The following is a 27,865-nucleotide window of genomic DNA, read 5'->3' on the forward strand; positions in this document are numbered from 1 at the left end:
GGCACAGACCCGCTCTGTGCCCGGCTCCTGTCCCTGGAGCCGGGCCAGGAAGCAGCTTAAACGCCCATCTCTGAGGGTCCAGGCCAGCCCAGGGAGGGTCAGCGCCTGCTCAAGGCCACAGACACGTCCACGCTGGCGCAGAACTGGATGCCGGCCACGACCTCCAGGCCGCCCGGGAGCCCGTGGCGCACAGGAGAGGGAGCCAGGCCACGTGGTCAGTTTCTTTATTGAGACGGCTCAGACCCCACAGACAGGGTGGTCCAGGTCCCCACCCCCCGGTGCCGGCCCTGTCCGGGTCAAGGGCGAGGGTCCTGCGTCCCCGCCAGGCAGCTCACTCAGGGGTTTTGCTTCTGCCCTTCAGGGACCAGATCCTGGACAAGCGGAACTTGGGGTTCTTCCTCTGGTCCCCGCTGCTCCTGTGGAGGTCTGGGGGGGGGGACGGACACTGAGGACACTGCCCCTGCCGAGAACGCCCTTCCCTCCCACCCACCAGGGCCCTCCCTGGGCCCCCGGAGCCTGTAGGAAGCCAGGCCCTCCGCCCTCCCTCGTGGGAACCACCTACGCCGGCCTTTAGAGCCCCCGCTGGCACCGGCCACGCCCCTCGCCCCCGACCACAGGATCAGGAGCTGCCGGTTGGGGCTCCTCCGAGCGATGGGAAGCTTGCTCCCTTGGGGTGAGCCTTTCTGTCCTCAGGCCGCATCTGCCAGATGGGGCCTGGCACCCACCCCACGGGAGGCCCGGCCCCGACCGCTCCCACAGTTACCCAGATTCTGGATCATGTTCTGAAGCACCTCGTCCTCCTCTCGCTCTCTGAAACGGGGGCGGTGTGGCAGTGAGGGCGGCGGGCCTCTGTCGGACTCACGCCCGAGCCTTGAGCCCACCTGACACCTGCATCAGCTGCTCTCCCCGCCCCCTCGGCCGACCCTCTCTGGGTCCAGACCCTCGTCCGTGCCGTGGGGACAGAAGGGCCCTAGGAGGACCTGGGGGCAAGCTCACAGAGGGACGCGTCTAAGAACCTCGGCCACTGACTCTGCGTGGCCTCGGCAGGCCCCTCATTTACACATGGGGACAGAAACGCCCCGTCGGGGTGGTCACGAAGCTGGCGGCCCAGTGCAGCACCAGGAGATACAGGTGGCTGTGTGTATTTAGTAAAAAAAAAAAAGTGTAAATTTCTCTCCTCTGTTGCACGGGTCACACTGCAAGTGCCCAGTAGCCACCTGTGGCTGCCACGGTGAGCCAGTCGCGGTATAGAATGTTTCCGTCCTTGCGCAACTCCGTGAGCAGGCGCTGACCCCCGAGGGTCAGGGAACACGGGGCTCGAGGGGCTTTGTCGGGGAGAACCTCTGAGTCAGGCTGCCTTGGCTGGGTCTGCCTTTGGGCGCAGTGCCCCCCCCCCCGCAGGACGCACACGGCGGGGGTCTTGTACCTCCCCGCCGACGGGGCGGGGGAGAGGTTCTGAGCATGAGGTGGCCAGTCCAGACCTGGCACGGAGGAGCCAGGGTTCTAGCGCCGCATCACCTGGGCCCCAAGACCCCGCCCTCACCTGAGCCGGTCCTCCTCCAGGACGTCCACAATGCTGCTGCGGTCATCCACCGTGTTCACGTACTGGTTTAGCAGATCCCGCTCCCGCTGCCGGTCCTGGGATGACTTCAGACTCTCTGCAGGGACAGCCTGCCTTCAGCGGCAGCCCTGCTGTCCCAACCTGCTCAGGGACACACTGTCCCCGCTCCTCAGGGTCAGGCTCCTCCACTGGAGGTGGGGGGAGGGTCTTGGGAGCAACTGGACAGAGCCTGCCCTTCTGCAGTGAACTCCTGGCAATGCTGGCTGGACGGGCGGACGAGTGGAGGGATGAGTGGAAGAACGGCCGGATCAGAGACCTGGCGCTGCTTGCCCCATCCCACGGCAAGGAAAGGCAGAGTCGGGACCGCCAGGACCCGAGCCCCTGCCCCAGGCCCTCAGCCACGCCGTCCACAAAACCGACAGGCCACGCTAGTCTGGGCTGTGTGCGCCTACATATTAGCTCACTCGGTCGCTGCGGCTGAGGGAGGTGGAGGCTGGCGTCCCCACTTTGCAAGCACAGAGGGGTCGAGTGCCCCGGCCAAGGACACACAGCCAGGCGTGGGGGAGCACAGACTCGACCCTGGGCTCCGGAATGGGTGCCGCAACCACAACCCCGTGAGCCTCCCCAAGGGGTGGCCACCCAGGCGGCCCCGCTGGAGGGGCCTGGGAATGCCACATCCGGGCCCGCGGCCAGGACTGAGCGCCACCCCTGGCGGGCCGGGCTCCCGGTGGTGGGCGGGACGCACCGGGCTTGGCCATCAGCCGACGGAGCTCCCCCTCCAGGTCCAGCTGCTGCTCTGCCAGGCGCTGGTCCTTGGCCCTGCCGAGGGGACACAGGCGTGAGGCCCGCCCCGCCTGGCCGGCCGCCCCCTGGCCTGAGCCCGGCCTGCACCCAGAGGCGGCGGGCAAAGACCGCTCACTTGTACATCAGCTCCGACTCCTGCCTCAGCAGCAGCTGCTTCTCGTGAATGAGCTGGAACCAGTCGACCATGAGCGCGTCCTCCGAGGCATCTGGGGAGCGGGAGCGGGGCCGGGGCGGGTCAGGCCGGGCACGCGGGAGGGGGCCGGCCCGGCCCGGGGCGGCGTGCCCGTGGCTCACCCCCCTCGGCCGCGCGCAGGCGCTTCTCCAGCTCCACGCCCCTGAGCTCCAGGGCGTCCAGCTGCCTGGCGATGTTCTGCATCTGTCTCTGGATTTCCTCGGGCACGTAGTCAGGGTGCAGCTGGGGACGGAGGGGTGCTGAGGGGCGCTCGGGGAGGCCGGGCCGTGCACCTTGCCCACCTGCAGCCCGGCCCACTCACCTTGCTGGCGCTGGTCACGGCCTTGCCACGTAGGGTGGGGGCGCCGGCCGAGCTCACGGGCCTCCCTGGAGAGGGCAAGACAAGTCTCCTTCCTGGACCTGGGGCGCCAGGCCCAACGCGACCCGGATCCCGCCTGCCCGGGATGCCCCCGCCCCACCCAGCAGGCCGTGAGAAGTGCACCGCGCCCGACCCCGGCCCCCACCCGCCCCGGGTCAGCAGCCGGACACCCCATCCGGCGAGCTGCCGAGAGCGAACGCCCCATCACCGCCAGGCCAGTCGGGTGCCGGGAGGAGCCGGGGCCTCTGTCCGGTGGGCGCTGGCAGGGAAGCGCCGGGGGCTGGGTCCCGGGTCCCCTAGGCTCCCGGCCGCCCCTCCCGCCCGCATTGCTCAGAGCTGCAGGCGTGCCCCAGGCTGCTGCCTTCCCTCCGTCCCGGGCCCCGTGGGCTCGTCACCCTGCAAACCCCACCAGACGCTCCCTCCTCAGATGAGCCCCTTCCTCTGCATCCCAGACAGCATGGCGGCCGGTGTCTCGGGGCTGACCTGGTGCGTCCTGAGCAGGGGGCTTCTCTTTGTCCTTCTTCCAGCTCCCGGCTGCGGCTTCCTGCTCCCGGGGCTCAGGACAAAGCCAGTCTCCAGAAACGTCCAGACTGGCAGGGACAGCCAGCTTCCTGCGGTGGGTCGGGGTCGGGGCCGGGGCCGGGGCCGGGGAGGGGGATGCGGCTGCCCGAGGGCAGGGGACAGGGTCACTTGTCGAGCCAGCACGTTCGTCGCCCTGCCCCCTAGCGCTTCCCCAACCCGGGGCCCCATAGGCCAACATGGGGTCAGTCCTCACAGCCCCGTGCCCACGTCCACACAGGGAGGGAGGTCTGTGCCCTCGACAGCACAGGGGCGGATGAGCCCAGGGGGCTGGAGACCCGCTCGAGGTCACGCAGGAAGGGGTGTGGGGGCTGGACGTGGATCCAGGGGCAGCTGAGCGTGCGGGAACAGCCACGCTTACACGCGTGCAAGCGTAAAGGCACGCGTAGGTCGCCACCCCCCACACCGGCTCCTCGGGCACCCCGGGGCCGGGTTCCCGCCCAGTATTACCTGAGAGGCCGGGCCCAGGGCTCACTGTGCCCCGTGTCCTCTCAGGCCCGAGAGGGGCCGGGGGGGCGTGGACGCGCCCCGCAGGGCTCCCAGGGACCTTCCCGGGTGCCTCGCCCGCCCTAGGCTCTCCCAGGATCCGTGGCTCCTTCGACTCCGGACCCCTAGACAGAGGGCAGGGGGTCAGCCAAGGGGGGCACGGGCCGTCCCCCAAACCCCCACGCCGGAGGCCAGGATGGAGCCCACGGCGCAGCTCCGGGCACACGCACCCGACCGGCTGGGAACCCCCAGAACACAGGTGCGTGTTCACACACGCACCAGCTCTGTGGGTGGGAGCACGTGCTCAGCTGACGCGCCCCGGGACCCAGACACCCTCCCTGGGGCAGGTCCCCAAGGGTGCTGCCTGCCCTCGGGCATCGTACTACGCGGGGGCGACCACCCTGCACGGTGACCCTGGACCGGCGCGTCCGGCCCCCCGGGGTGGGCGCGTGTGACGGTCTGGCCAGGGTACCTGCGGCCTCACTCAAGGAAGGCTGCCGCAGCCTCTCCCTTCCCCGTCCTTACCGAGCCCCTTCCCCGCTCCGGGCTCAGGCCTGGTGGGCACCCACCAGCCCATGGCTGTCATCCCCCTGCCCACCCTCCCAACCTTCCAGCTACATGAAGGGAATGCAGGCCGGTGTGACGGCCCCCTCCTCGCTCGGGCTGCTGTGAACTGGCTCCTGCTACGGGGGAGAGGTCCGGGCGGCTGTGCGCGGACCCCTCCCACGGGTGCCTCAGTCGGTCCACGTGCCGCCATTTACCTGCCGGCGTCTGCTGACGTGTGCCAGGCCCGGTGCTAGCCCCGGGCCACAGGCCGCCGCTCAGGCCCCACCCACCCCTCACCTCTCAGCAGGGTTTTTCTTCTCCACAGGCTTCAGGCGGGCCCTCCATCCTGCCGGCCCGTCCTCCTGGCCTTTCTGGGGGCTGGCACTGGGGCCTAGGTGAGGGCAGGGACACAGGTCATGGGCGGGGGGGGAGGGGTGTTCCGGGCAAGGGGGCTCTGCTGGGAAAGGCTGGATCTCCCCGCCTCCACCTGCCTGCAGCCGTCCCCTCTCAGGTGGACACGGAGCAGCCCGGCCCACGGGAAGGAGTCCGGCTGGGAATCGGGCTCAGGACTTCAAGCCTGACCACCTGTGCTGTGTGTGCTCAGGGGAATCGCTCCCCTCTCTGAGCCTCAACTTCCCCTGCTTCCAAACGGGTGAGGGTGTGGCCAGGTGAGGCCCGCGGATGCCGAGTGAGCCGCGCGTCTGCGGGACGTGTGGCTAAGCCGTGATAGCCCGTCGGCAGGCCCCCTTGGCTCAGAACGGAGTGGCTTTCGTGACGGGGGCTCAGCCAAAGGAGCGAGCTCGGCAAAACCCTCTGCACGGGGTGCTCTCTGAGCCCGGCTCGCTGCTCAGCGCTAAGAGACGTCCAGGCGCCCGGAAGAGAGCCAGCTCCGTAGTTCCGCAGAAAAGCGTGAGGAGCAGCCCAGGAAAGTGAGGCCGTGAAACGAGATGCGGTCCGAGGGGGCTCCGGGCTCCAGGCGGGGCCCCGTGTCCAGGGGGCTTTGGGACCCTCAGAGCACAGGGCACCACCATCAGAACAGTGCAGGGAGGACAGACATGCGCGGGAACCGTGGATGTAGAGCCTCGTGGGAGGCGGTGACCCCGTGGCCGGGGCAGAGCAGGAGCACGGTAGCTGCCTGCCCGCCTACACCGTCACTGGGGACACGGCGCTGACGGGCTGGGACGGCGGGGCGGGTGAGCGGTGGCCGTCTGGCCGCGCCACGCCGAGGGGCGTCTGCCGCCGCTAGCTTGGAGCGAGGCGGACCCGGGAGAGGGCGAGGGCCGGCGGGTGCCGTGGAGCAGCGCGAGTGACGGGGACGCGGAGCGGGGGCCTGGGAGCCAGGCCGGAAGCCGGCAGATCTCCGGGGAGCGCGGCGGCAGACCCGGGCTCCCCCACCCCACCCCGCATCGGGGGAGCTCTTACCCTTTGCCAGTGGGACCTCCGGCTTCAGCCTGGAGCCAGCACCCGCCTTGCCAGCCCCCGAGGATACGGGCGAGCTCTGGGGTGGCGGGGAAGCCTGCCAGGTGGTGCCTCTGCTTAGGGGGGCTGGTGGCTCAGTCCTCGCAGGGGGATTAAGGGCTTGGGGAGATGCCAGCGGTGACAGCTTGGCCGCTGGACCTGCTCGTGGCCCCTCCGTTCTGGTGTAGGGTTTCAGAGCAGGGGGGGTGACTGGGGAGGGCCTACAGGTGAGAGAGGAGGCATCAGGCACAGGTGGATCCGGGAGCCCTTCCAACCATGCCCCCCGGGCAGAAGCCCCTCAGCCTCCCCTGGCAGCTGGTTCCTAATGCCCACCCTCCTGAGGGAGACAGGCCCTCCGAGGGACAGGCCGAGGGCACCCACTTCTGACACAGCTGTATAGCGGCACCTGATTCTACCTTCCTGCTTAATTTCGGCATCAGCTGAGATTAAAATGCCCCAAAACACACCCCTCGTGGGGCGTGGGATAGCCCCCCCAGCCCCCCCCCCTTCCATCTACCTGCCTAGAGGCACCTGGGACTCACTGTGGGCGCCCTGCCCAGAGCCGTGGACCAGCCGGGCCTGCCTAGCCCCACCCTCAGCAACACGCTCGAGGCCTCCGGGGGGCTGCCTGTCACTGGGCCACCCTGCGTCCCCTGGGGCACACCTGCGTGCAGGGCGGCAAGCTGGGCGCCCCCTCCAGCCGGGGCAGCTGCTCTGTGCCCTGTTCTCCCTCTGAAGCCACTTTCTCTCCCCCCTGCTCTCTGGGCCCAGGGCAGCCAGGAGGAGCAGACACCCAGCCAGGGGTCCCCCGCGCAGAGCCCTCACACGGCCGAGCAGCCTTGGCCCCCAGGTGCCCGGACATCCCCCGGCCTGCAGCAGGGGGGCAGGCTCACCCTCCCCGGGCACCCCCAGCTGATCCAGAGGGGCCAGAACGCTCCCCCCAAAACAAGGGGCGGCACAAGGCGGCGGGCACAGCGGCGGCGGCCAGCCTGGCACGCGATCCCCTCACTCACTAGGCCACTGTCGTGTGGTGAGTGGCGTCCCCCCCAAATTCAGGTCTACTCGGAAGGCCAGAGCGTGGCCTCATTTGGAAATAGAACCTTTGCAGATGGAATCAAGTTTAGATGAGGTCATCCTGGGTTAGAGTGGGGGTGTCCTCATAAGAGACAGAGAAGTAGAAGACGGACACAGAGGGAAGAAGGCCAGGTGACCCTGGAGGCCAGGAGGGAGCGTGTGGCCACAGGCCGGGAACTGGGGCCACCGGGGGCTGGAAGAGGCGGCAGGACCCCCCACCCCCGCCGGCCCTCGCGGGGAACGCCCACCTGGAGTTCAGCCTTCGGGCCTCAGGAACTGGGAGAGAACGGTTTTGTGTTGCTTTAGCCCCCAGCGTGTGGTGTGTGTCCCAGCAGCCTCGGGAAACTACCGCAGGGACCGTCTGACCCGTCAGAGCCTGCTGTGTCCGGTGTGCGACACGGGCGGGGGGGGGCTGAGCTCCGCCAAGGCCAGACTCGACACCGGGACCACTCACGACCTCTGGCTCCCCATCGGGGGTCCTCAGGTGGGGCTCAGGATGTGCCAGGGGGCGGCCCCCAAGAGTGCGTCTGGCACGCCCCCCTCCTGCCGACCACCGGGCACTTTAGCCCCATCTCATTTTCCCCCTTTCCCAGCTGAGGAAACTGAGGCTGGGGAACACAGCCCCACAGTCAGTCCTACGGCCAGGCCAGGCCTGGAACCCTCCTTGGCTGCCCCCGCCCCTGCCCCCACCCACCTGCCAGGCTCCTGAGCGCCGGTGTCCCTGAGCCCCGGCAGGGTCTTCTGCAGGAGGCTCAGTGCCTGTTCCCTGCTGCCGTCCCCAGAAGGCACATCCGCGGGAGCTGGGGCCCTGCCAGCTGGGCTGGGGGCAGCTGCGGGCGTCTGGAAGAAACTCTCCCGGGCCTGCTGTGTCCTGGAGGCCGACGGGGTCCAGTCTGGGGTGTCTGCCGGGACCGGAGACACTGGGCCCAACCTGAGCTTGGTCTGGGGGGCTGCCCCCTGGGGGGTCACCCGGCCTTGCGGCGTGGCTGGGCGAGAGTCTGGGGCACTTGGGGTCGCGGCAGGGTGGGGGCCGACCGCTGCCCTGTCCTGTCCCAGCGACGACCACCCTCTCGGGGAACTGTTGGCCACGGGCACGTTGGCTTTGCCACCCGGCGGGCCCGCCGAGGACCCGGCTGGGCTCCCCGCGTGGACGTGGGAGGAGGCGGTGGCCCGAGGCTCAGTCGTAGTGGGGGCGACACCTTTGGGAGGTGAGTCGCCCACCACAGGCTCCCAGGCCGCTGGCCTGGCCTTCGTCCCCGTGTCTCTGTGCCCATTTGCTTCCTGGGCCTTCCATGGGGCTCCGGGCGGCTTGGAGTCCGAGGGGACCGCCCTGGGCTGTCGGGGGGCCGAGCGCGGCAACGTGGGGCTTGCAGAGGTGGCTTCGGGGTGGTGGCTGGAACACACGAAGACGCCGGGCTCGGCGGTGGCCCTGTAGGCCCCCGAGCGCAGCGTGTTGGAGCACTGCTTACACCTGGTGCAGGGCAGAGGAGGACCCGTGAGCGGGCTCCGGGCCGGCGTGCACTTCTCCGTCACACGCTCTGCCGGGAGCGCACGCTCGTGGAGCCCGGCGTCTGCTCATCCAGCAGACAGCCCTCCTCACGCACGGTGGCCATCCTGAGTCACAGGCCCCGCGAGGATCCTGCTGGGGGCTCAGATACCCAGGAAGCATCTGTGCCTGTCCGCACACACGCACACTGCACCTCTGTACGTTCACGCACAGGCGCGGTCGCACACACGCGTGCAAACGCGCACATATGTACACGCGCACACGCGGGCCGGCGCGCATGCGTGCTCACGAGGGTGCGCGTGTACGCACGTGCGCGTGCACGTGCACAGGCCCTACCTGAAGCAGTTCCGGTGGTAGAGCCTCCCGTCAGCCAGGTGTCGTTGCACGAGGTGCACGTGTTTGCCACAGACCCCACAGGTGCTGCTGATGGAACTGCCCGCCGAGGCCGGGCCCTTGGGGGGGGGGGGGTTGGGGGGGGCAGCTGACACGTCTGAGCCCCCAGCCCAGGCCAGCGTAGGTCGCGTGCCCCGGCCCTCCCTCCCGACGGCTGCCTCATCCGCGGCAAGAAGATCCCGCTGCTTGGACCAGAGGGCCGAGGCCCCGAGGATAGCTGCCTGCCAGGCGCAGCCCGGATGGCCCGTGCCCAGGCCGGCTGGACTCCCAAGTGCAGGGTCTGCAGCCCGGCCCAAGGAGAGGGGCTACAGGGACCTGACCTCGAGGGTCTGGGGGAACAGGAGACAGATTCGGGCCCTCCCCCCCCCAGCAATCTTAAGGCTGGGGCCGCCGGCTGCTCCGGTCCCTGGGACAGCAGGGGGCGCCCAACCACAGCATGTCACTCGTCCTCTGTCCCCACCTCTGAAAGTGGGGGCACCCTAAAGCGCTGGACAGGCAGGAAGGACACACCCAGGGCTCTTTCCTGACCCACCCGGGAGGCCAGAAACGGCTTAGGAACCAGAAAGTTCTGGGTTCAAGGTTCTAGCCCTGCTCAGAGCAGACCTCGACCTTCCTGGGCCTCAGTTTACCTATCTGTACAACGGGGATCATATCCCGACCACACAGGGTTGAAGGAGCTCGTGGAGTCACTCCCGGTGGGTTCCTGATAAACAGCAGCTAAGGCCGTGCCAGGGACCCAAGGGTCCCCCGTCCCAGGTGCCCAGGGTGTAGAGGCCACACTCAGTCCCAAGAGCCAGAAGGAAGGCAGGGCCGGGGTGCTTACAGTCTTCCGCAGGGGGCCCTCTGAGCTCCCATCCTTCCACTGGGCGGCGGGCTTTGTGCCGGCTGGAGACAGTGGCCGGCCCTGGGCTGGGGTGGGTGAGGGTCTGGCCAGCTGGGGCAGGGCCTTCTTCCCAGACGGTTCCTCCTCGGAGTCCGACGGGGGCCGCTTGATACCGGCCATGCCCCCAACTGGCACCAGACACAGAGGGTCAGGCTCTGAAGTCATCTGGGCCCACCCCTGCTCTGGGTGCCCTGCAGATGCCAGCGCCCAACACGGGGCCCGGAGCCGGGGGTGTCGGGAGGGGCAGCTCCTGCTGTTCTGGGGGCCTGGGAGGGGCGGCCCCAGCAACCCCAAGTGCACATTCCCAGCAGGGGCCTGGCCTCACCCGTGCCCCTCCCTCTGGCTCTGAGAGCCCTGATCTGGGTCGGGAGAAATGGGACTTTTCTGTTTCTCCACAAAGTGGAAATATCAAGGCGGGGCTGGTCCTGTGCCCAGAGTTGTTCCGGGGATTTCTAAGGCTGGATGAGGAATGTGGGGGGAGGGGAGTGGCTGAGCTTCAGGGTGCGTAAAGCAGCCGGAATCAAGTCCCTTGGGCCCGGCCCCGACCCTGCCCGGAGGACCCACCCGGCCAGGGTTAGCTTGGTGTCTGTAAAGGCCAAATGTGGGGGGTTGGGGGGGGGGCGGTGAGGGCCTCTGGAGCCAGGCCCGGGAGCCCACCCTGGGGTCCGCCAAGCCGCCCGAGGCAAGATTTGTGGGCATAGGCTCCAGGGGTGCAGATGGGCAAACCGAGCCCCAGAGGGGACGGACAGGCGGGATGTGGGTTCATGCGTTCAGCGGGCAAGTGGGTGTGGGGCCGGGGACACCCGGACCCTTGCTCAACCCTTGCAGCAGCACGGTGGGGGGCCGTGCTCCCCTGAGGGGAAGCATGGGGATCATGGGGGGCCCCACATGTGCGGCACCAGAGGGGCGCCAGCACAGAGTGGCTTCCCGCTTCCCGCCCCTGCCGGGCAAGGCTGGGGGCCGGTGCTGAGCTGGCAGAGCAGGCCTCCAGCCCCGACTCACTAGGGGAGCGTCCGTGGAAGTAGTTGTAGTACTGTGACACGTAGGTCAGGATGCTCAGCCGGTCGGGCACCTTCAGGGCCACCATGTCCTCAGCGTCCAGCAGGGCCGGGATGCCCAACTGCTCCTCGGCCACACGGAAGGCCTTGGGTGGGAGTGGGAGTAGTCAGCACGGGTGGGCTGGGAGACATTCCCCCCTCCCTCTCAGCCAGGCCACCAAGCTCCTCCCGGAAGGAGACCAGAAACCCCGTCGGGCCCAGAAAGCTCTGGGTTCAAAGTTCAAGGTCTGCTCAGACATGACCTCCCTGAGCCTCAGTTTACCGGTCTGTACAATGGGGATCACAGTGCGACCACACAGGACCGAAGTTGCTGGGGAGGGGGTCTCAGCCTTGGCCAGCCTGGCATCTCCTGCCTGTAGACGCCCATCCCTCACCTGACAACCCTCAAGTCCCCATCTGGACCCTTCCCCTAAACTGCTGTGATGCCCTTGCAAAGTCTGAGGGTGACACCCGGGTCTTTAGGTGTCCGAAACGGGGCTCCTGAGCCCTCCCAGACCTAAGCCCGCCCAGCGGTGATGTCCCTCCACACTCAGGTCAAGGACCTCCAATCTCCTTGGACTCCCCTTCAAAATACACCCCAAATCTGACTCCTCCTGCTGCCACTATAGTCTTCTCACCACCCACCCCACTGTCAACATAGACCCTGCAGACCCCGAGCGCAGCCAGCACAGCAGCCCCCAGGGAGGAAGCCAAGTGCTTCCCTTGCCCTGCTCCGGCCACACCCCCACTCTGTTCGGGCCACACCCCCGCTCGGTTCGGGCCACGCCCTCAGTCTTCCAGCCACACCCCCACTCTTCCCACCACACCCCCCCCCCCCTGCTCCGGCCCCACCCCCTCCTCCCGCTCCGGTTACGCCCTCACTCCATTCCAGCCACACACCCCACTATGTTCCGGTCACGCCCCTACTCCGTTCTGGCCACACCCCTCTGCTCTGGCCACGCCCCACACTGTTCTGGTCACGCCCCCTCCGTTCCAGCCACACCCCCATCTGTTCCGGTCACGCCCCCATTCTGGCCGCGCCCCCAGGCCCCCCTCCTTACTCCTCCTAGCCAGGTGCCCTCCTGCCTAGCGCCCTGGCCCCTGGCAGTACCCCCACCAGGCCGCCCCTCCTCCAAGAGTCCACAGGGCCCCACTGTCACTGCAGAGGCCTGCCCTGCCCCGCTCATGAAGACCACCGCGGCATACACCTCCACTCCGTTGTCCCCACGTGTTCACTCCCCCACACGCGCGCTAGTGCCCCAGCACAACTTTCTGTGAGGATGGACCAGCTCTATTTCAAGCTGTCCAATGGGAGGGAATGTTTGAAGTGTGGGCAGTGCTGCCGAGAAAGTAAAGTTGTCATCTTATTTCTTCTTAATTAAGTGACACTTAAATTGAAATCGTCCACCAGCGAGCAGGGACCTCATGGGACACGCAGCTTTGACCTGCAGAGCTCCGTCCGTCCGTCACCCCCGTCACCCCCGCTGGAAAGCCAGCTCTGGACCCGCGGCCGCAGGGCGTGCGTCTGCCTGCCCCTCTGGGCGTCAGCCCATCGAGATAATGGGGCTAATTCCGCAGCAAAGAAACTGAGGCGAGGACAGGGCAGGGCCTGGCCAGCCAGCAGAGAGCGGCCACAGGCAGTGTGCTCGAGACCCTGGCGGCCAGTCTGACAGTCCAGCTCAGGGCGGTTGGTCCCCAAAGGGTGGGGAAGGGCCAAGCCAAGGGCCCCATCCTCCCAGAGCCACATCTGGACCCCGCTCAGCTACTCGCAACCCCTTCCTTCCCCGGCAGGAAAAAGGGGGCCGGGAGGGCCTGGGCATCAGACTGGAGGCTATTTCTGAGGTTGGGGTCACCCGGCTCAGGACCGGCTGCGGAACTCGGCAGCACGCCTCCGGTCTCCATGTGCTCATCTGCCCTGGCAGCAACTACCACAGCTGCTCCCGGAGGTGCCCGAGGGTGGTCCACGGGACCTGGGTGCCGGCACAGGGCAGGCCCACCAAGCCAGCTTTGAGTCAGGAACAGGGGGCACTCACCAGTTTGTTGTTCTCATAAATGTTTTCCTTCCTGAGAGCATCAAAGTTTCTGGAAGACAAAAATAAAGGTGTCCAAAGCAGCTCAGAGGTGATCCTGCTGAAATAGGGAAACCGAGGCCAGGAGCGGCGGCTGGCAAGGAGTGAGGTCACACGGCAGCCACGAATGGGCTCGCTGGCCCAGCCTGGATAGTGGGCCTTCCTGGAGAGGCCAAGAGCAAAGGCAACATTCAGACACTCAGGCAAGCCCTGCACCAGGGCCAGGCTGGCCCGGGACTCGGTGCCCACACCCACACGGGCACATCTCAGCCCACTGCACCCCTGCAGGGTCGCTCAGAGCAGAAAACACAGCCAGGCCCAGCAGGGGCTCAGCTGGATGCAGTCTGACGTTTCCGGGAGGGCCGTTCAAATACCCATCTGTCTGTCCTCTCTGCCGTCTGTGGGGTCCTCAATGGCACTTCTGCCCCTTCAGTGTGCACTGGATTGTTCGGGAAGCCCTGTGGTGTGGGGAAGGGCTGGGGCTGAAATCTGCGTCCCAACTCAGCCAGGCTGCACCGTCGGACCCTGGGGGAGCCCTCTCCTCTCTGGGGCCACGGTGCCCATCTGGGAGGGGGACAGCAGTTTCTGACCGCAGGCTGGGGGGGCCCGGCTGCAGCGGGTCCCAACAGAGCAGGGCCAGGGCCCCGGGCCACGGGGCAGGGATGGGGCGGGGCTGCTGTTGGCCCACCTCCCTCCTAGGAGGACCCCCCCCCCGCCGGCCTCCAGCCCCACGTCCATCACCCTGGCTGGCTTTGGGGAAACCTCACTGTTTCCGCTTGGACCACCTCCCAGGTAACGTGTTCCAGATGCTAAGACCACCCCGTGAGCACAGAGGGTGCTTTTGTGCAAGGACAAGATGGCGGGCATCTCTATCTCCAGATAGACGTGGCCAGAGGGGGCGGGCATGGCAGCCTCCTGCTTCCTCATCGAGGCCACGCGAGCGCTTCACCCTGGGTCTGTCCCACCAGTGTCCATGGCGCGTGGAGTGGCCCGTCTCCATGCATCGCCCCAAGGGGTTCTTGGCAGGCCCCGGCCTCCAATCGCAGTGGCTTCCCTCCCTCCCCCACCCCATCCCTTTGAAAGCTCAATCTCTTTTCCAGACCTGCCCCGGGTCACTGACCCAAAAGGCCGTGTCTCAGCAAGATGCCCCTGTGGCAGGAGGGCAGGGTCACAAGCTCTGTTTTGTCTCCAAACATGCAGGAGAAGGAGGTCCCCTGCCCCCTGCATCTGCCTTGGGGAGGGGGCTGCAGTGGCTGCATCCGGCAGATGTCGTGGGGGCCCTCCGTTCCCCCGGACCCTGAGTGAGCATCTCAGCGCTCCAGGCAGGTCCCGGTGCCCACAATAGTGGTGCCAGCCCCCGCTGAGCAAGTCAAGGGGGTGCGGGTCTGAAGCTGCAGAAAGAATTGCCTTCCCACTCAAGTTCAAGGGCCACCACCCTCAGGACCCTGTCCCAGCCGCTTCCCTGGGCCCTCAAGGCCTCCACAGTGGGGCTGGACCACCCTGGCCAGTCTCATGGCTTTCACACCCCTCCTGAACCAAGCTCTCTACGGAGGGTCCTGCCCTCCCAGCCTCCCAAGCTTGGCTCACACTGTTCCGGGCGACTGGAACACAGTTTCCCTGCCTGACACGCCCCACCAGGGTCCCTCCCTGCAGGCACCCTGCAGGTCCCTGAGCGGACACTTCTCTGCCTCTGGCTGGCGGCCCCGTGAGCTCACGTCCCCCGCAGCATGGGGTTCAGCCGGCATCGCCTTTGTCCCTGAGGCTGCCTGGCCTGGAGCTCTGGGGCCGGCGCGCTGGCAGAAATCTCTGGACTGAGCTGCCTTGCAAACCCCTTCAGAGAGAGCCAAGTAGAGACCACGCCCATCCCTCTCAGGAAGCCCGGTGTGACCAGCTTTCCGCCATGGGGGGTGGGGGGGAGGACTCTTGTTGAGAAGGGCTGAACCGTGCCCCCCACCCAAAACGATCTGTTGGAGTCTTAATCCCCAGAACCTCAAAAGGTGACCTTCTTTGGAAGCAGGGTCTTCTTAATAGACAGACTCCAGTTAAAATGAGGTCAGGAGGGTGGGCCTATCCAAAATGGCTGGCGTCCTTATAAAAAGGGAAATCAGGACACAGACACGCACAAAGGGGAGACAACGGCCGTCCACAGCCAAGGGGGAGAGGCCTAGAGCCTCAGGAGGAGGCTGCCCTCGGGCACCTGACTCAGCCTCCTAGGGCAGGCCTGACAGACGGACAGCCCAGCTTTGGCCAACCCTCCGGAAGGCGGCCAATCTGTGTGCAAGGCCTTGTTGGACCAGCATGCACGAGCTTCGCCCTCGCTGGCCCTCGGCGAGGCGGCTGCGGCCCAGGGCACTCCCCAAGTTAGATCATGTTTTAGTCAAACTCCTGTAGTTTGAATTCAGGTTCTTTCTGGTAAAACTCCAAGGTACCTGCATACAGCTGGTGCACTATAAATGCTCTCTGATGAATGAGTTCTTCCAATGCTTGCCAAGCGAGGGGACTTTTGAGGCGTCTATTCTTTCAACGTGAGCCAGTGAACGCACCCATTGGGTCTATGTGGGCGTCGTGTAAACGCCGACCTGTCGGCCGTGTGCCAGGTGCCAGCATGCGTCCAGCCCTGGCCTGGCCTGGTGTGGCCCAGAGAGCCTGAGGCACGGGCCCTCCCCTGGCCACGGCTGACCAACACTGTTGGCCTCCCACTGCTGAGACAGCCAGCCTCCTGCCTCCGGGCTTTTGGGGCTCTTGGGAATGTGTACCCCCTTCCAAATTCCTGGAGAGCTGACCTCACGCTGTTTATTTCCTGGAACAAAACGCAATCACGTGGGGGGTGGGCGCTGGGCTGGGAAGGTGCCTTTTCCAGGCACCCTCAGCACATCTGGAATTAATCCCAGTGGGAAGGGGAGCGGACAGGAAGGGGGGAGACACATCTCAGAGATGTGTCTGTCTCCACAGAGATGGAGAGGGACAGAGACAAGACAGAAGCCACACGGCAGTGGGGAGGGAGAGGCCGGGCAGATGCTAGCACAGACCTGGCGATAGAGTGCACGGCCCGGGGAGACATGGGACATGACGAGGTACCAAGGCCCCAGGGAGAAGGTCTGGGGTGGGTGCAGGGCCCAGGCCCCACCCTCCTTGCACCTAGTGCGCAAGTCAGACACCTCAGCCTCGCTGCCAGGCCGGAGCAAACCCTGACCCCCAACCTTGGCCCAGGGCAGGGCCCATCCGAGAGAGTCAGCCCTGGGGCTTCTGCGGTGGCCTGAGTGGGGCGTCACAGGGTGCCCGCAGCCCCTGCTGTGTCCATTCTGGAGAGTCTGGCCGGAAGGCGGTGGCGGGGGCCCGGGAAGCGGGCCCTCAGGCTGGGGAACAGAAGGCCTCTGTCCCCAGGAGGCTTCCTGCTGGCCAAGAGGCCGGCGTGGGAGGAGAGGCCAGCTCGGCCGCCTGGGCCCAGCCCACCCTCCGCTCCGGGCCAGGAAGAGAAACAGTGGTGTCTCCGAGCGTCTGCGTGGGGGGCCTCTCCTGACTCCGGGCTGCATGTGGTTCTCAGGGAGCCCTGCCATGGCCAAGGGGGGAGCCCCCAGCCCCTGCTGTGCCCCAGCCCTGACACCTGACATCGGCCTCCCAGGCTGGAGGGACCTGGAGAAAGACCAGGTGCCCCTCCCCATGGGCCTGAGGGTCTGGGAGGCCCAGCGAGTGTGCAGCAGGAACCCCTCCCCGCCCCCACCGCCCCCACCGGCCTTGTTGACACACCGGCCTGGTCTGTCCGCTCCCCCTACAGACGGCCCAGGAGGAGGAGCCCACGGAAGCCCTGTGCCTGCTGCCCGGAAGGGCTCCTGCCCCTCCTCCCTGGCGGGAGCTGCCACCCCTGCCTCCTGCCTGTCCCCTGAAGCCCTCAGCCCCCTCTGGTCAGCCCAGAAGGGGCAGGAGCCCAGCCCTTACAGGCTTTCTGCCCCGAGGTGGGAAGGGGGCTGTTTGTCCTGGGCAGCTCCTGCGCTCACCTGCCTGCTGGGCAGAGGTCGGCATAGCCAGGGAAACAGACCCGAGGGCAGAGCAGCGGGCTCCCTTGAGGCCGATATGGGAGACCCCAGGGGCCCGGGCTGGTGCTGCCCGGCTAACTCCCAGTGGGGCCTCGCTGGGTGGGCCCGCCCACCCCCCAACCCATGCTCGCCTCCTGGTGTCCCCGCGGGGCCACCACAGGTCACACGTGCCTCCCGGAGCAGGGCCGCACGATCTCATGGGCGGAGGCAGAAGCAGGAGCGCACTTAGCGTCAGGGCAGCACAATCGCCACCTGTCTGGCTGGGCGCCCGGCTCCTTCACAGCTGCTCCCGAGGAGGCCGCAGGGAGGAAGCAGCTTCTGTGCAGCAGGAAGGCTGGACGTGAGGCGCAGGGAAGGACTTCCTGGTGGCAAAGTCAGCTGCCGCCAGAGGGTCTCCGAAGGATGGGGAGCATGGGGGTCGGGGGGGTCGCCCTCAGTCCGGCCCTAGGAGGGCGGCACCCGGCACCTCTTCTTTACGGCTACCCCCCTGCCTGCACCCCCGGCCTCCTCCCCTCCCTCCTGCACACAGGGACCTGCAGGTCCCCCACCTTGCCAGGACACCAGCCAAACTCTTACTGTATCTACAGAGTCCCAAGTGCAAGCCCTCAACCGTAATGGCTCGGTCTGTACCAACTATGTGCTCATACCCACCACACACCTGTCGTGCCAGGTGCAGTTCCAGGCACTGAGGATAAGCAGTGAACAAAAAAGACATCCCACCCTTCTGGAACTAAAAGCCCGGTGGGGACAGATGGACATTAACCAAGGCAGCAGTAACTGAGATTACCCGACGCCCTCAATGCCACTCCCTGAGGCAGGGGCCAAGTCCACCCACTGTATTCAGTATGCAGTGCAGAGTACAGAGCAGAAACTCATTAACAGTTAAATGAACAGTTATATGACGCCTGCCCGTGCCAGCGTGGTACACACCCACGTGCACGAGCCTGTGCTCATGCTCAGGCAGTGCATGCTGGGACAGGCTCAAGTGCCCCGCGCGCACGCACACACACACACACACACACACACACACACACACACACACACGGGCGTCCGAACCAGCACTGCTAGAAGCAGACAGAAGCTCCGGGGGCTCCGAAGAGCCCCAACTCTCCAGCTATACCTGTGATGTGGTCCCAAGGCTCCCGGCCAGCAGGCAGCCATACCTTACTTCCCTACAATTGGAGACTTGTGCGGACCTCCAGGCTGCCTGGGCTCAGTCCCCAGCCAGCCTCACCAGGGACCTGCCCGCACCCAGGTGGGGGGGCTCGGCCTGTCCACCTCCTCTCCTGGTCCCATCCCCAGCCCACCTCCCCATCAAAGCTCAGCTTAGGGTGTTCACTGCGCAACGTCTTCTGCCTCCAGGCACATCCCTGGGCAGGGGGCACACACTGCTGCCCAAGTACCACATGGGGCGACTCCCCATGAAGCTCCACAAATGTCTTTCACAACCTTGGGCAGGAGGAGGAAATACGTGCAGGCCTCTTTCTCAAGACTAGCTTCCCGGTAGAGTGCCTGGGACTACAGGTTACAGCTGGGTGAGGGGGAGGAGCCCCAAGTGCCAGCCTTGGCTCTGCAGATGTGCTCTGAGACCTGAACACGGGTGCCTCGTCTCTGGGCCTCAGTTTCCCTATCTGTACAGAGAGAGGCCTCACTGAGGAGCTGCCTCTGGCCCCTCGCAACCCTGAGACCTCCCTGGCAAACGCGCACCCCAAGCCACCCCTGGAACGAGCCACGACTTCTCAGAATGCTTTTAAACATTTGTTTCCAGGAGGCAGGTGGCTTTCTGAGGACAGCTCTGTCCCAGCAGGCCAGGTCCCAGCCGCCCAGCCGGAGGGTTTGCTGAGTGAATAACTGGTGGAGTGGGTCCCAGGTGGGGACAAGGTCCAGCAACAAGTGCCAGCCACCACTCCAAGACCCTCCCTGGGGAGTCGCCCTAGTCCTCTCCCCTGCCCACGTGCCTTGGTTCCGGGGGATGGGAGCTCAGCCCCCATCTCATACCCTGTCACCCTGGGGTGCCCCGGCAGGCCTGCCGCAAGACCCGGGGAAGCCTGGGGCTTCCAGCTCTGCGTCGGCCCCTCCCCCACGGCGCCCCTGGGCTGCATTCCCAAAGGTGCCTGGACCTGCTGGGGCAGGGTCAAGGGCATAGCGCCCTTGAAGCTCCGAGTAACCCACCCCCTGTTGTGGTGAGTGGTCCCTGGGGCGGCGGGGCTCTCAGGCGGCGCAGAAGGGTAGCCCCGCCGGCCCTTTCCCAGGGAGACGCGCGGGGAGGAGTGGCTGTGGCCGGAGCCCGGACGCCGGCCTGACTCACGGACTGACTAAGTCAGCGGGGGCGGCCGGCAGGGCTGGCTCCGGCCCAGCTCCGCTTGGTGGACGGGCGAACTGAGGCCACCGGGCGGGTCATGCCCGCAGGACCCCGCTCCGCGCGCCCTCCCCCACCCGCGCTCCCCGGCGCCAGCAGCCTGGGGCTCAGCTTCCCCGCCCGAGGTGCACTCACAGGAGGTCGGGCCGGTGGCGGTGCAGGATGGCGCAGAAGGCCAGGCCGTCGCGGAACGACGTGGTCATGTTGGTGATGCTCACGTCGCGGTAGCCCTCGCACTGCTGCCGGCACCACTGCTGCAGCGCCTTGATGGCGGCCATGCGGGCAGCGCGCGCGCCCCGGCGGCCGCGGGGCTCCAACCGCGCCTCCCGGAGCCGCGGACCGACGCCCGCGCCGACCGGCCGGACCGCCGACCTCGCCGCCGACCCCCGGCTCCGACCCGCCGCCCAAGCCCGGCCCCGGCCCCGAGCCTGGAGACGAAGAGGAGCCGCGGCCGCGCGGCCGGCGGGAGTGCAGCCCGAGCCGGCCCCCGGCAGGCCCCGCCCCCCACCGGCCCCGCCCCCAGCCCCCTGCCCCGGCGAGACCCCGCCCCCGGGGCCCGCCTCCAAGGGCCACGGCCCCGCCCCCTTCAGGCCGCGCCCCACCCAGTCCCGAGCGCAGACAACGGCCTCGAGCCGGCCACGCCCCCTCCAGGGCCCGCCCCGCGAGGTCCCGCCCCCGCCCGGAGCCACGCCCACCCGCCTTCCCGCTCCTGTCCCCGGGTCCTGGCCTCCAGGGCTCCCGGGCGGCGTCGGACTTTCTTTTCAACCCCACACACCCCCACCCCCCGCCCCCTGCTGCCCTCGTGGAGAAGTGCAGGACAAAGCCCCTCTACAGACGGGGAAACTGAGGCTAATAAACGGTGGGGCGGTCGGGCCGGTCTTCGGCCCCGGGCACCCCCGGCCTCCCGGGAGGGCGCCCCCACCCCAGCGCGGGAGCTCCCCTCGCGCTTCTGGGCTTTCAGAAGACTTTTCCTCCTGGGTGCCCCTGCCGGCTGGGGTCCAGGCGACGCCCGGCCTCTCGGTTTCCAGAGCGCAGCTGAGGCTGAGAAAGGGGCGCGTGCCCGCGAGGCCAGCTGGCGGGGGCGGGGCGGGGCGGGGCGGTCCGTCCCCAAGTCTGCCCCCTCGGGCCTGTCCACCGGGCTGTTCCGGGGCTCCACGCCCCTCGGGGGTCATGCTGGCCTGATGTTTCTGACTTTCCACTGGGTACCTCCTGTGGGGGGCCCAGTCACCTGGGCGCATTCCCTGTGGAGCCCTGGCTGTGGCCTCGCGGATGGACAGCCGGAAACAGTGGGCCGCAGAAATGTGAGATGACCTCAGCCACCCAGCCACCAGGCCCCAAGGCTTGTCCAGACAAGGCCTGCGGGAAGGAAGGTGTTTCCTCATGATTGGCCCCTGGCGGGGCTGCAGGGAGGCCGCTCTGTGCCCACTGGAAGGAGCAGAAACGGCTTCGGGGCCCGAGCCAGCACGGGGCGTTCCAGCTCTTTCCTGTGGCCCAGCCCGGAGGGGTGGACACCCAGCTGCCTAACGTGTGAGTGAGACCTGTGGGGAGGGGGTGTGCAAGCAGGTGCTAGACAGGGAGCTCCCGGCCCTGGGCTCAAGGCGGACAGCACCCTGCCCTGCCCTGCCCCCCTGGGGCTTTCCCAGCAGGAGGACAAAGGACGATGTCCTGCTGGTTCAGCCAGGCGGGTGGCTGGTCCTGGAACCTAGAACGAACAGGGTTTTCCTGAGTCCGAGGGCAGCAGTTGGGAGAACTGGAAAAACCAGTGAGGAAGGGAAGGGCCGGTGGGGGCGGCAGGGGTCCGCGGGTGCAGGAGGGGCAGACAGGCCTGAGGCCCACCTCTCTCAGAAGGAAGTGGGGGGGGGGGCGGGCAGAGGTCTGGTCTTCGGGAGTTTAAGCTGCACTCTTGCCAGTCACCACGCAGCCTCCTTTGGGGACAGTGACTTGGGGAGCAGCACTTGTAGTGTCCCCATGAGCACATCATGTCTTTCCATTAGCCCTGCTCCCCTCCGGGACCCCCAAACCAGCACACCCCTTAGCCCACCCATTTCCTGCTGCCCCCCTCTGGCCACCATAGGCCACCCTTCCCCAGCAGCTGAGGGATCTTTCTAGAGAGCCAATTGGCCAGGCGCTTTCCTGCTTGACCTGTGCAGCACTTGGAATAAAGTCCAGGCCCCTTGTCACGCCTCCTGGCCCTTATCACCCCTGCCACTCCCTGACCTCACCCTCCCCACGCACCCCCCCTTCCCCTTCTGGCCTCAGAGCCTCTGACCTACTGGTCCCCTGAACTCAGCCACTCCTCCAGGACCCCAGACAGGCCCCACCCATGGCCAGCCACGCAGTCGTTGATGGCTCCTTCCTGCCGGTTGCTCAGGCCACAAGCCCGGGGTGCCCCTGTCATCCTGTCCTCTCGATGCCCACACGCAGTCCAGCAGAAAACCGGCCAGAGCCACCACCTGGTATGAGCCGGGATTTCTACAGAAACCCTCTAACAGCGCCTCCGCGGCCGCTTTGCCACCTACAATCCATTCTCAACACAAAATCTGTAACAGCGGGGGTGAGGGTGTGCCACACCTGCCCAAAGCCCTCCTCTGCACCCCCACCTGACGCATGAGGAAAGCACGGTCCTTATGACGGGCCATCCACCCCTCCCTCCAGTCGGCGTCTTTCCTACCTGTCCTCCTCCTACAACCACCCCTCAGACAGGCTCATGTTCCTGCCTCAGGACCTTTGCATTCACTCTTTTCTCTGCCTGGGCCGATTTTCTAGCCTCCCTTGCAGGTGCGGAGGGAGGGGGGCGTGTGACTGAGTTCTGGCTGATGGAGGTGGTATGTATACCTCCAGACTAACCATCTTCCCTGCCTGCTGGCCGCACGCACGGGACACTGCAGGGCTAGGCTGACCAGGAACGGCTGTGTTGGTCTCTGGACGAGGGGGAGGTTAACGTGCACTGGGCTCAGTTGCTGGGACTTGGGGATGTTTGTCACAGCAGCTAGCTGGCGTTCCTCTTCCGTTGCATGTAGGCAAGCAGAGGCAAAATTGCACCTGTGACGGCAGTCCAAGGGGACACGCAGTGCCACTCATTCGGTGGTAAAAGAAGGGCCCTGTCTTGGTTCAGAAGGCAGGAGGGGCCGTCCCTGAGGAGGGAGCGTGACAGCTGAGACCTGAAGGATAAGCACAGCTGATGTGGTCGGAGGGCAGGAAAGAATTTCCCAGGCACAGGGAATGGTGCGTGCAAAGGCCCTGAGGCGGGAATGAAGGTCTAAGGACGACAGAAAGGTGAGTGTAACTCCCACAGAGGAACTGGGGAGGGAGCAGGGCCGGCCAGGCTCCCTCCTCCAGCCCATCAATTTTCACAACCACTTTACCTTTGAATAGAACCACTCTTTATTTTTTATTTAAAAGAACTTTTTTGAGTTTATTTATTTTGAGAGAGCAGGGGAGGGGCAGAGGGCGAGAGGGAGAGAATCCCAAGCAGGCTCCACGATGTCAGCACAGAGCCCACTTTGGATCCTCTGTTCCCCTCTCTCTGCCCCTCCCCAGCGTGTGCTGTCTCTCTCTCTCTCTCTCAAAAATAAAGATTAAAAAAAAAAATAGGTAAAGTAGGCTGAGCATACCTATCCTGCAGCCCAAGAAACTGAGGTTCCACAAGAGAAGGAACCCCCTGTTCAGCCGGGAAGACCAGGCCCCGACATGGGGTGAGGACCCGAGGAGTCTGGGTCAGCACAGGCCAGCGTCCCGCCCGAGTGGCCGCCCTGGTCGGGGGCAGGACTTCCGGGCCAGTCGGTCTTGACTCCCCCACCTCCTGCTTCCAGCACATTCTGCATCTCTCAGTGATGGTGGGGGACCCACCCTGAGAGGACGAGGAGGGACAGGGCCAGAGGCATCACTAATCTCAATCCAGAAGCCAACTCTAGCTTGTGTGTCCACTTAGCTTCTGGAGGACGTGTGGGCCACAGGGCCCTGGGGAGGGTCGCAGCAGCGGGGCGCTCTAGACCCGTCACCTGGATTCAGCCCCCAAGAAACCGATTTGACCAGGACTGATGGGCCAAGCCGGAACAGAGTCGGGATCACTCGCCCAAACACAGCAGGCCTGAGCCTCTGAGGCAGAGGGGGAGAAGCCGGGCAAGAGGGAATGGGGGTGGGAGGCAAGAGAACAAAGGGAGGCCCTGGCCCTGCAGCTTTCCCTGCAGGACTTCTCAGAGCCTTTATGTCCTGCAGTACCCCAGGACTCCCAAGGGAGCGGCCACGCTGCACAGGGGTTCCCAAGCCGACCTGCCCACAGAACCCCTGCTGCAGGAACGTCTCACAGAAGCGGGCGCCCCGACTTCCTCAGGAAACACGGAGTGAGACGGGTGGGCCAAAGCCGGGCTGGAGTTCTCACTCAGACACTGGTTTGCCCTGGGACCCTATGGAGTCTCTTCAGGGTCACACAGGGCCTCTCATCCCTGGGTGTTTAGGGAGGAAGGGGCCAGGGGTGCCCCGTGGAAATAGGGCTCCCTGCCCGGGGCCACGCAATCATGGCAGTAGGAGACGCACCCTCGCGGGGGAGAGGTGGCCAGAGCGCCCCCCCCCCCCGGAGTGGACGGAAGCCCCCTCACGTACGACCTGCACAGAGAGGACAGCTGGGGGGTCATACTGGCTTCGCAGAACAGCCGAGGTTTGTCCCTCCCCCCACTTCCCAAGGCCACGGTCAGGTCGGCCAGGGGCTCGCTCAGGCGCTGTGGAGGGCAGCGCCGTGCCGTGGCTCCAGGCGGGAGAGGGGCTAGAAGCTGTGACACCTCATTTTAAGGGGCCACCCATTAATTAATTAGGCCCAATGAATAATTCATGCTGCCTTGGGTATATTAATAGCATATTTATATGGCGTGCTATGGATAGTATACATTCTCGTCTGAACACTTCACAAATAATTCATGACCCCGCTCCTTTCCTGGGCTCCGGGAGAACCTGGCCAGTGCTGAGGCTAGGGCTCGTGGGTTGCTTCCAACAGCCAAATTTTACATTTCATTATAAATGGCTTTGCTGGGCATGTCGGTAACTTTTACATTTCCATCCACTTTATTATTAATGGCTTTCCTGAACTGTAGCAGCCAGGCGTCGCGCACAATGCGTTATAAATATTTGATCCAGCATCTATAGTCCGCCATTTATCATTTATAACGGGTTACAAAAACATTATAAAACATTTACCGCACATTTATAGATCATTTTCGGCTACCACGATGATGTGTTATAAATACATTATTAATCCTCCTCACGCCATTTATAGGAGCCTCTTGTAATGAGGCCCGGCCCGCCCGGCCCCTGGTAAACAGAGCACACGCTGGGGCCGGTGGGGGCGGCCAGGAAGCCCGGCCCCGCCTCTGATGGCTGTGCGTCCTTGGCCGGATCACGGCACGTCTCTGTTCACGGAACAGGTCACTTATTGAGCACTTTCCGGGTAGGACGCTGCTCGAGGGCCACCCTGAGCCCTGGGCGTTACCGGCAGGCCCATTTCAGAGATGTGGAGCCGGGTGGGGGTGGGGGGATTTGCCCAAGGCCACAGCCCAAGGGCTGAGCTGGCGTCCGACCCCGGACGCTCTGTGCCACAGGTGTTGCCCATCCCCGGGCTGGGGCCTCCAGGGAGCAGGATTGGCGAGCTCCAGGCGGGGGAACTCAGATCCGGGGTGAGGAGCTCCTGGGGCCGGGGGTCCCCCGGGGCTGGCCTCTGACCTGGCAGCCCCTCGGCTCCCGCGGCCACACGCTTTGCCATCGCAAAGGCCCTCGGGGCTGCGATCCGACTGTCACGCTGCCCGGGGAGCAGAGGGTCTCGGACCCAGCGGCCCCTCCACAGAACCCCAGCTCCAGCTCCGAATCCTCGGGAGGCCAGCGGGAGGCTGAGGACAGTGGCAGCGGCCCAGGTGTGCAGAGCAGGTGGCCGTCGGCCATCAGACGGTCAGAGGGACCCTGGGCCCTGCAGCGGGAAGTCCTGCGCCAACCCAGGTCCCCTCTCTGCGTGTGGCCCTGTGACCTTGGGGTGTGCGGCTCTCCCTGACTGCTCCTCCTAGGGCCTGAGCTCCGTCTGGAAGAGTTGGGGCCAGGCCACTTCCTGCACAAATGTCCCCCCAGCCCCACCATGTGCAGGCCCCGCCCTTGTTCCACACCAAGAAGCCCCACAGTCCCCTCCAGGCCAGGAGGGCACCGGCAGAAAACCAGGGCTGTGGGCTCATCACTCACACTTGAAAAAGGAGGAGAACCCTGTGGCCCCAACTGCAGGATGGTAAGTTGAGTCCTCACCTCAAAAACTCCTATTCATCCTTCAAGACCCACGTGACATTCTACCTTCTCCGAGGAACCCTTCCAGACTCCCCCTGGCATAGGCCTTGTGGGATCCAACCTCTGGTCTCTGGGGGCCCGGCCTGGGCCGGGCACGGGACGGGGGTCTGGTTGGTGAGGGAACTGGACAGGCCTCCCCCAGAGTGTTCCCAGCAGGTCCCAGCGAGGGAGCAGGTCCCCCCTCCGACACCTGAAATAACCCTCCCTCTGCCCGGCTGGACCTATCCGGGTCAGTTCTGGGGTGCCCTGAGGAAGGAAATAGGAGGGATGATTCTGACCCTCGACAGGAGCGGATCTGCCCTGCGTGGGCCTCATGGCCCTCGTCTGCGAAATGGGGGCATAAGCCAGCCCTCCCCGGGGAAACACAGGGGCACGGGCCCGGGGAGCCTCGTGGGGAGAGATCTGGGCTGCCCCGCCTCTCTGCCCCTGGCCTGCAGGACGAGGGCGTGTTTGTGGGTCAGGGCCCGCCCCTTCCCGGGACTGAAAATGAAACCAGGTGTTTTGTTTGGAAGCTGTTGGGGAAGCACCTGAAACCATCACCATGGCAACGCCTCACCCGGCCCCACCCCTTCCCACCTGCCTTAGGAAGCCCAGTGACCAGCAGCCCTTGCAGCCAGCCCGGCCTTTGCACAGCATCCTCGGTCCTAGACTGAAGGGGGCCGAGAGTCTGGGGCTGGACTCCTGTGGAGTCCCAGAGCTGTCCGGGCCACACTGGCCCCCGCCACGGGGAGCTCACTACCGGGCTCAGCGCTGGCCCTCACTGATCCCAGAACAGACGGGCAGGGACCACAGGCCCCGCCCCCACTTCCCGCCCCCCTGCGCGGATTCCACACCTGCACCTGCCGGACCTCGGCTCGGGTGTCCCAAGTCTGCAGTGCGGCCACTGGAGACAGTGCCGTGAACACAGGCTCAGGCCCACGCAGTGGACGCCAGGCCCCCACGCCGCCTCTGTGGCTGGCACCGTCCCCAGGGGACGTGGAAAAGCCTGGCGTGTGCAAGGGCCGGGACCGTCCGCCCCACGGGCGCCCCCACTGGAGTCACCCAGTCACGGTGCCTGGTACCAGCCCCCTGGACGCTGGCCAGCAGTCACAGGGACGCCGGGAGGATCCCCTCATCGGGGAGCAGATGCCCTGTCGCCTGTGCCCGCCACCACGTGTTTCACGTGGGACACCTCCGCTCGGGTAGCCTCCATTTTCTTGCTGGGTTTCTGCAGCCCGTCAGCTAGAGACAAACTGAGGCCCAGAGAGGCCCAGGACTGTCCCCCCCGCCACCTCCCTGACACCCAAGGATCCCCTTCCCCAAACCCGGTCCAGCCTTCGGCGGGCCTCTGGCTACTGAGCATGCGCGAGGGGACCCCCGCGGGGAGCCCGGGTTTGCGGGCTGGGGAGGAACACACAGGCGGCCTGTGGGGCTTTGCCACAGCCCTGCCACCGTGGAGGGACAGGCGGCAAGCAGGCCCGAGCCCAGCGGTGCTGACCAGGGGGAGAGGGCGCAAGGACCCGGAGGTCCTACCCGGGCTGGGCTCAGGGGTCTCACTAAGCCTGTGCTGACAAAGCCCCGCCCACTCGGGCCCGGAGCTTGGGGGTGGGGCCCAGCAGGCAGGTGACCCGGCCCTCACACCTCCACTCCCTCGAGCACTTGCCCCGCACGGCCGTGGGCTGGGGGACACCCCAACCCCCGCACCGGGGTGCAGGCCTGGCCTCCATCCGCCTCCACACTCCAGGGGCTCCACGGGCGGTGTGGCCAGGGTCAGGGGCACCGACTCCGCCCTTTCGCCCCCAGCACTCCCTCAGCCCAGCCGGGGCCCCACCAGAGACCTGGCCCGTCACCCACCCCAGTGCCTCAGTTTCCTGGCGGGTGAGGGGAGACCGGTGCCGAAGGTAACAGCCAGCATCTCAGCAGCACCTTCCATGTGATGGCGGAAACCGCACACCTGATTCGAAGCCCGCTGTCCCCTACGGGCCCCGCACGCGTGCCCAGGCCCCCTGCAGCCCCACCTCCGCGGCCACTGCGCACGCCCGGCCTGCCCGCCCGCTCCCTCGCGGGGACCCTTGGTCTTTGCCACTCTGGGGGACAAGGGCGGGATCTCGCGGCTGCTGGAGCCCCTGCCTCCCGCGCTTCTCCACCGGGAGGTTTCAGAACCCGCCGACGCTGCTGTTCCGTTGAGAGAACCAGGAGGGGAGGCAGCCCAGGCCGACAGGGGCCCAGG

At 66.2% G+C, this 27,865-nt stretch overlaps 1 protein-coding gene and 1 long non-coding RNA gene across 4 annotated transcripts; one reads left to right on the plus strand and one right to left on the minus strand.

The window, feature by feature from the left end:
• Nucleotides 1–208: 208 nt before the first annotated feature.
• MICALL2 (MICAL like 2) lies at nucleotides 209–19,669 on the minus strand. Of its 2 annotated transcripts, none has more exons than XM_047089218.1 (17): nucleotides 19,477–19,669; nucleotides 12,913–12,961; nucleotides 10,845–10,986; nucleotides 9,783–9,970; nucleotides 8,903–9,018; nucleotides 7,754–8,452; nucleotides 5,950–6,206; nucleotides 4,825–4,918; nucleotides 3,946–4,106; nucleotides 3,400–3,579; nucleotides 2,860–2,924; nucleotides 2,660–2,780; nucleotides 2,481–2,571; nucleotides 2,307–2,380; nucleotides 1,544–1,658; nucleotides 764–810; nucleotides 209–426 (listed from the first exon to the last, which is right to left on the minus strand). In XM_047089218.1, the coding sequence occupies exons 1-17, from the start codon at nucleotides 19,617–19,619 to the stop codon at nucleotides 332–334; spliced, it is 2,637 nt and encodes an 878-aa protein (XP_046945174.1). In that variant the 5' UTR covers nucleotides 19,620–19,669; the 3' UTR covers nucleotides 209–331. The 2 variants fall into 2 exon arrangements, with proteins under 2 accessions (XP_046945174.1, XP_046945173.1); XM_047089217.1 differs by having other exon boundaries at nucleotides 7,754–8,530.
• Nucleotides 19,670–20,568: 899 nt separating this feature from the next.
• On the plus strand, nucleotides 20,569–27,754 carry LOC124519267 (uncharacterized). 2 transcript variants are annotated; one of them, XR_006964072.1, is made up of 4 exons: nucleotides 20,569–20,868; nucleotides 22,362–22,617; nucleotides 25,450–25,600; nucleotides 27,439–27,754. It is a non-coding gene; the product is annotated as an uncharacterized LOC124519267 (long non-coding RNA). The 2 variants fall into 2 exon arrangements; XR_006964073.1 differs by lacking the exons at nucleotides 25,450–25,600; nucleotides 27,439–27,754 and adding an exon at nucleotides 23,560–24,551.
• The last annotated feature ends 111 nt before the right edge of the window (nucleotides 27,755–27,865 follow it).

This window comes from Lynx rufus, unplaced genomic scaffold (genome assembly GCF_022079265.1).
Source record: "Lynx rufus isolate CCGP_SWC_20201006 ecotype Redwood Valley unplaced genomic scaffold, mLynRuf1.p SCAF_27, whole genome shotgun sequence".
NCBI classification, from domain to species: domain Eukaryota; kingdom Metazoa; phylum Chordata; class Mammalia; order Carnivora; family Felidae; genus Lynx; species Lynx rufus.

What these genes read in the sequence shown, in the direction of transcription:
- MICALL2 (XM_047089217.1), bottom strand. Translation starts at nt 19,619, where the DNA reads ATGGCCGCCATCAAGGCGCTGCAGCAGTGGTGCCGGCAGCAGTGCGAG. An exon ending in CTTCCACGGACGCTCCCCTA is followed by an intron (nt 9,971 to 10,844) that starts GTGAGTCGGGGC and finishes GTCTGGTGCCAG; the next exon opens with TTGGGGGCATGGCCGGTATC. An exon ending in GGCGCTCAGGAGCCTGGCAG is followed by an intron (nt 6,207 to 7,753) that starts GTGGGTGGGGGC and finishes TCTCACCTGTAG; the next exon opens with GCCCTCCCCAGTCACCCCCC.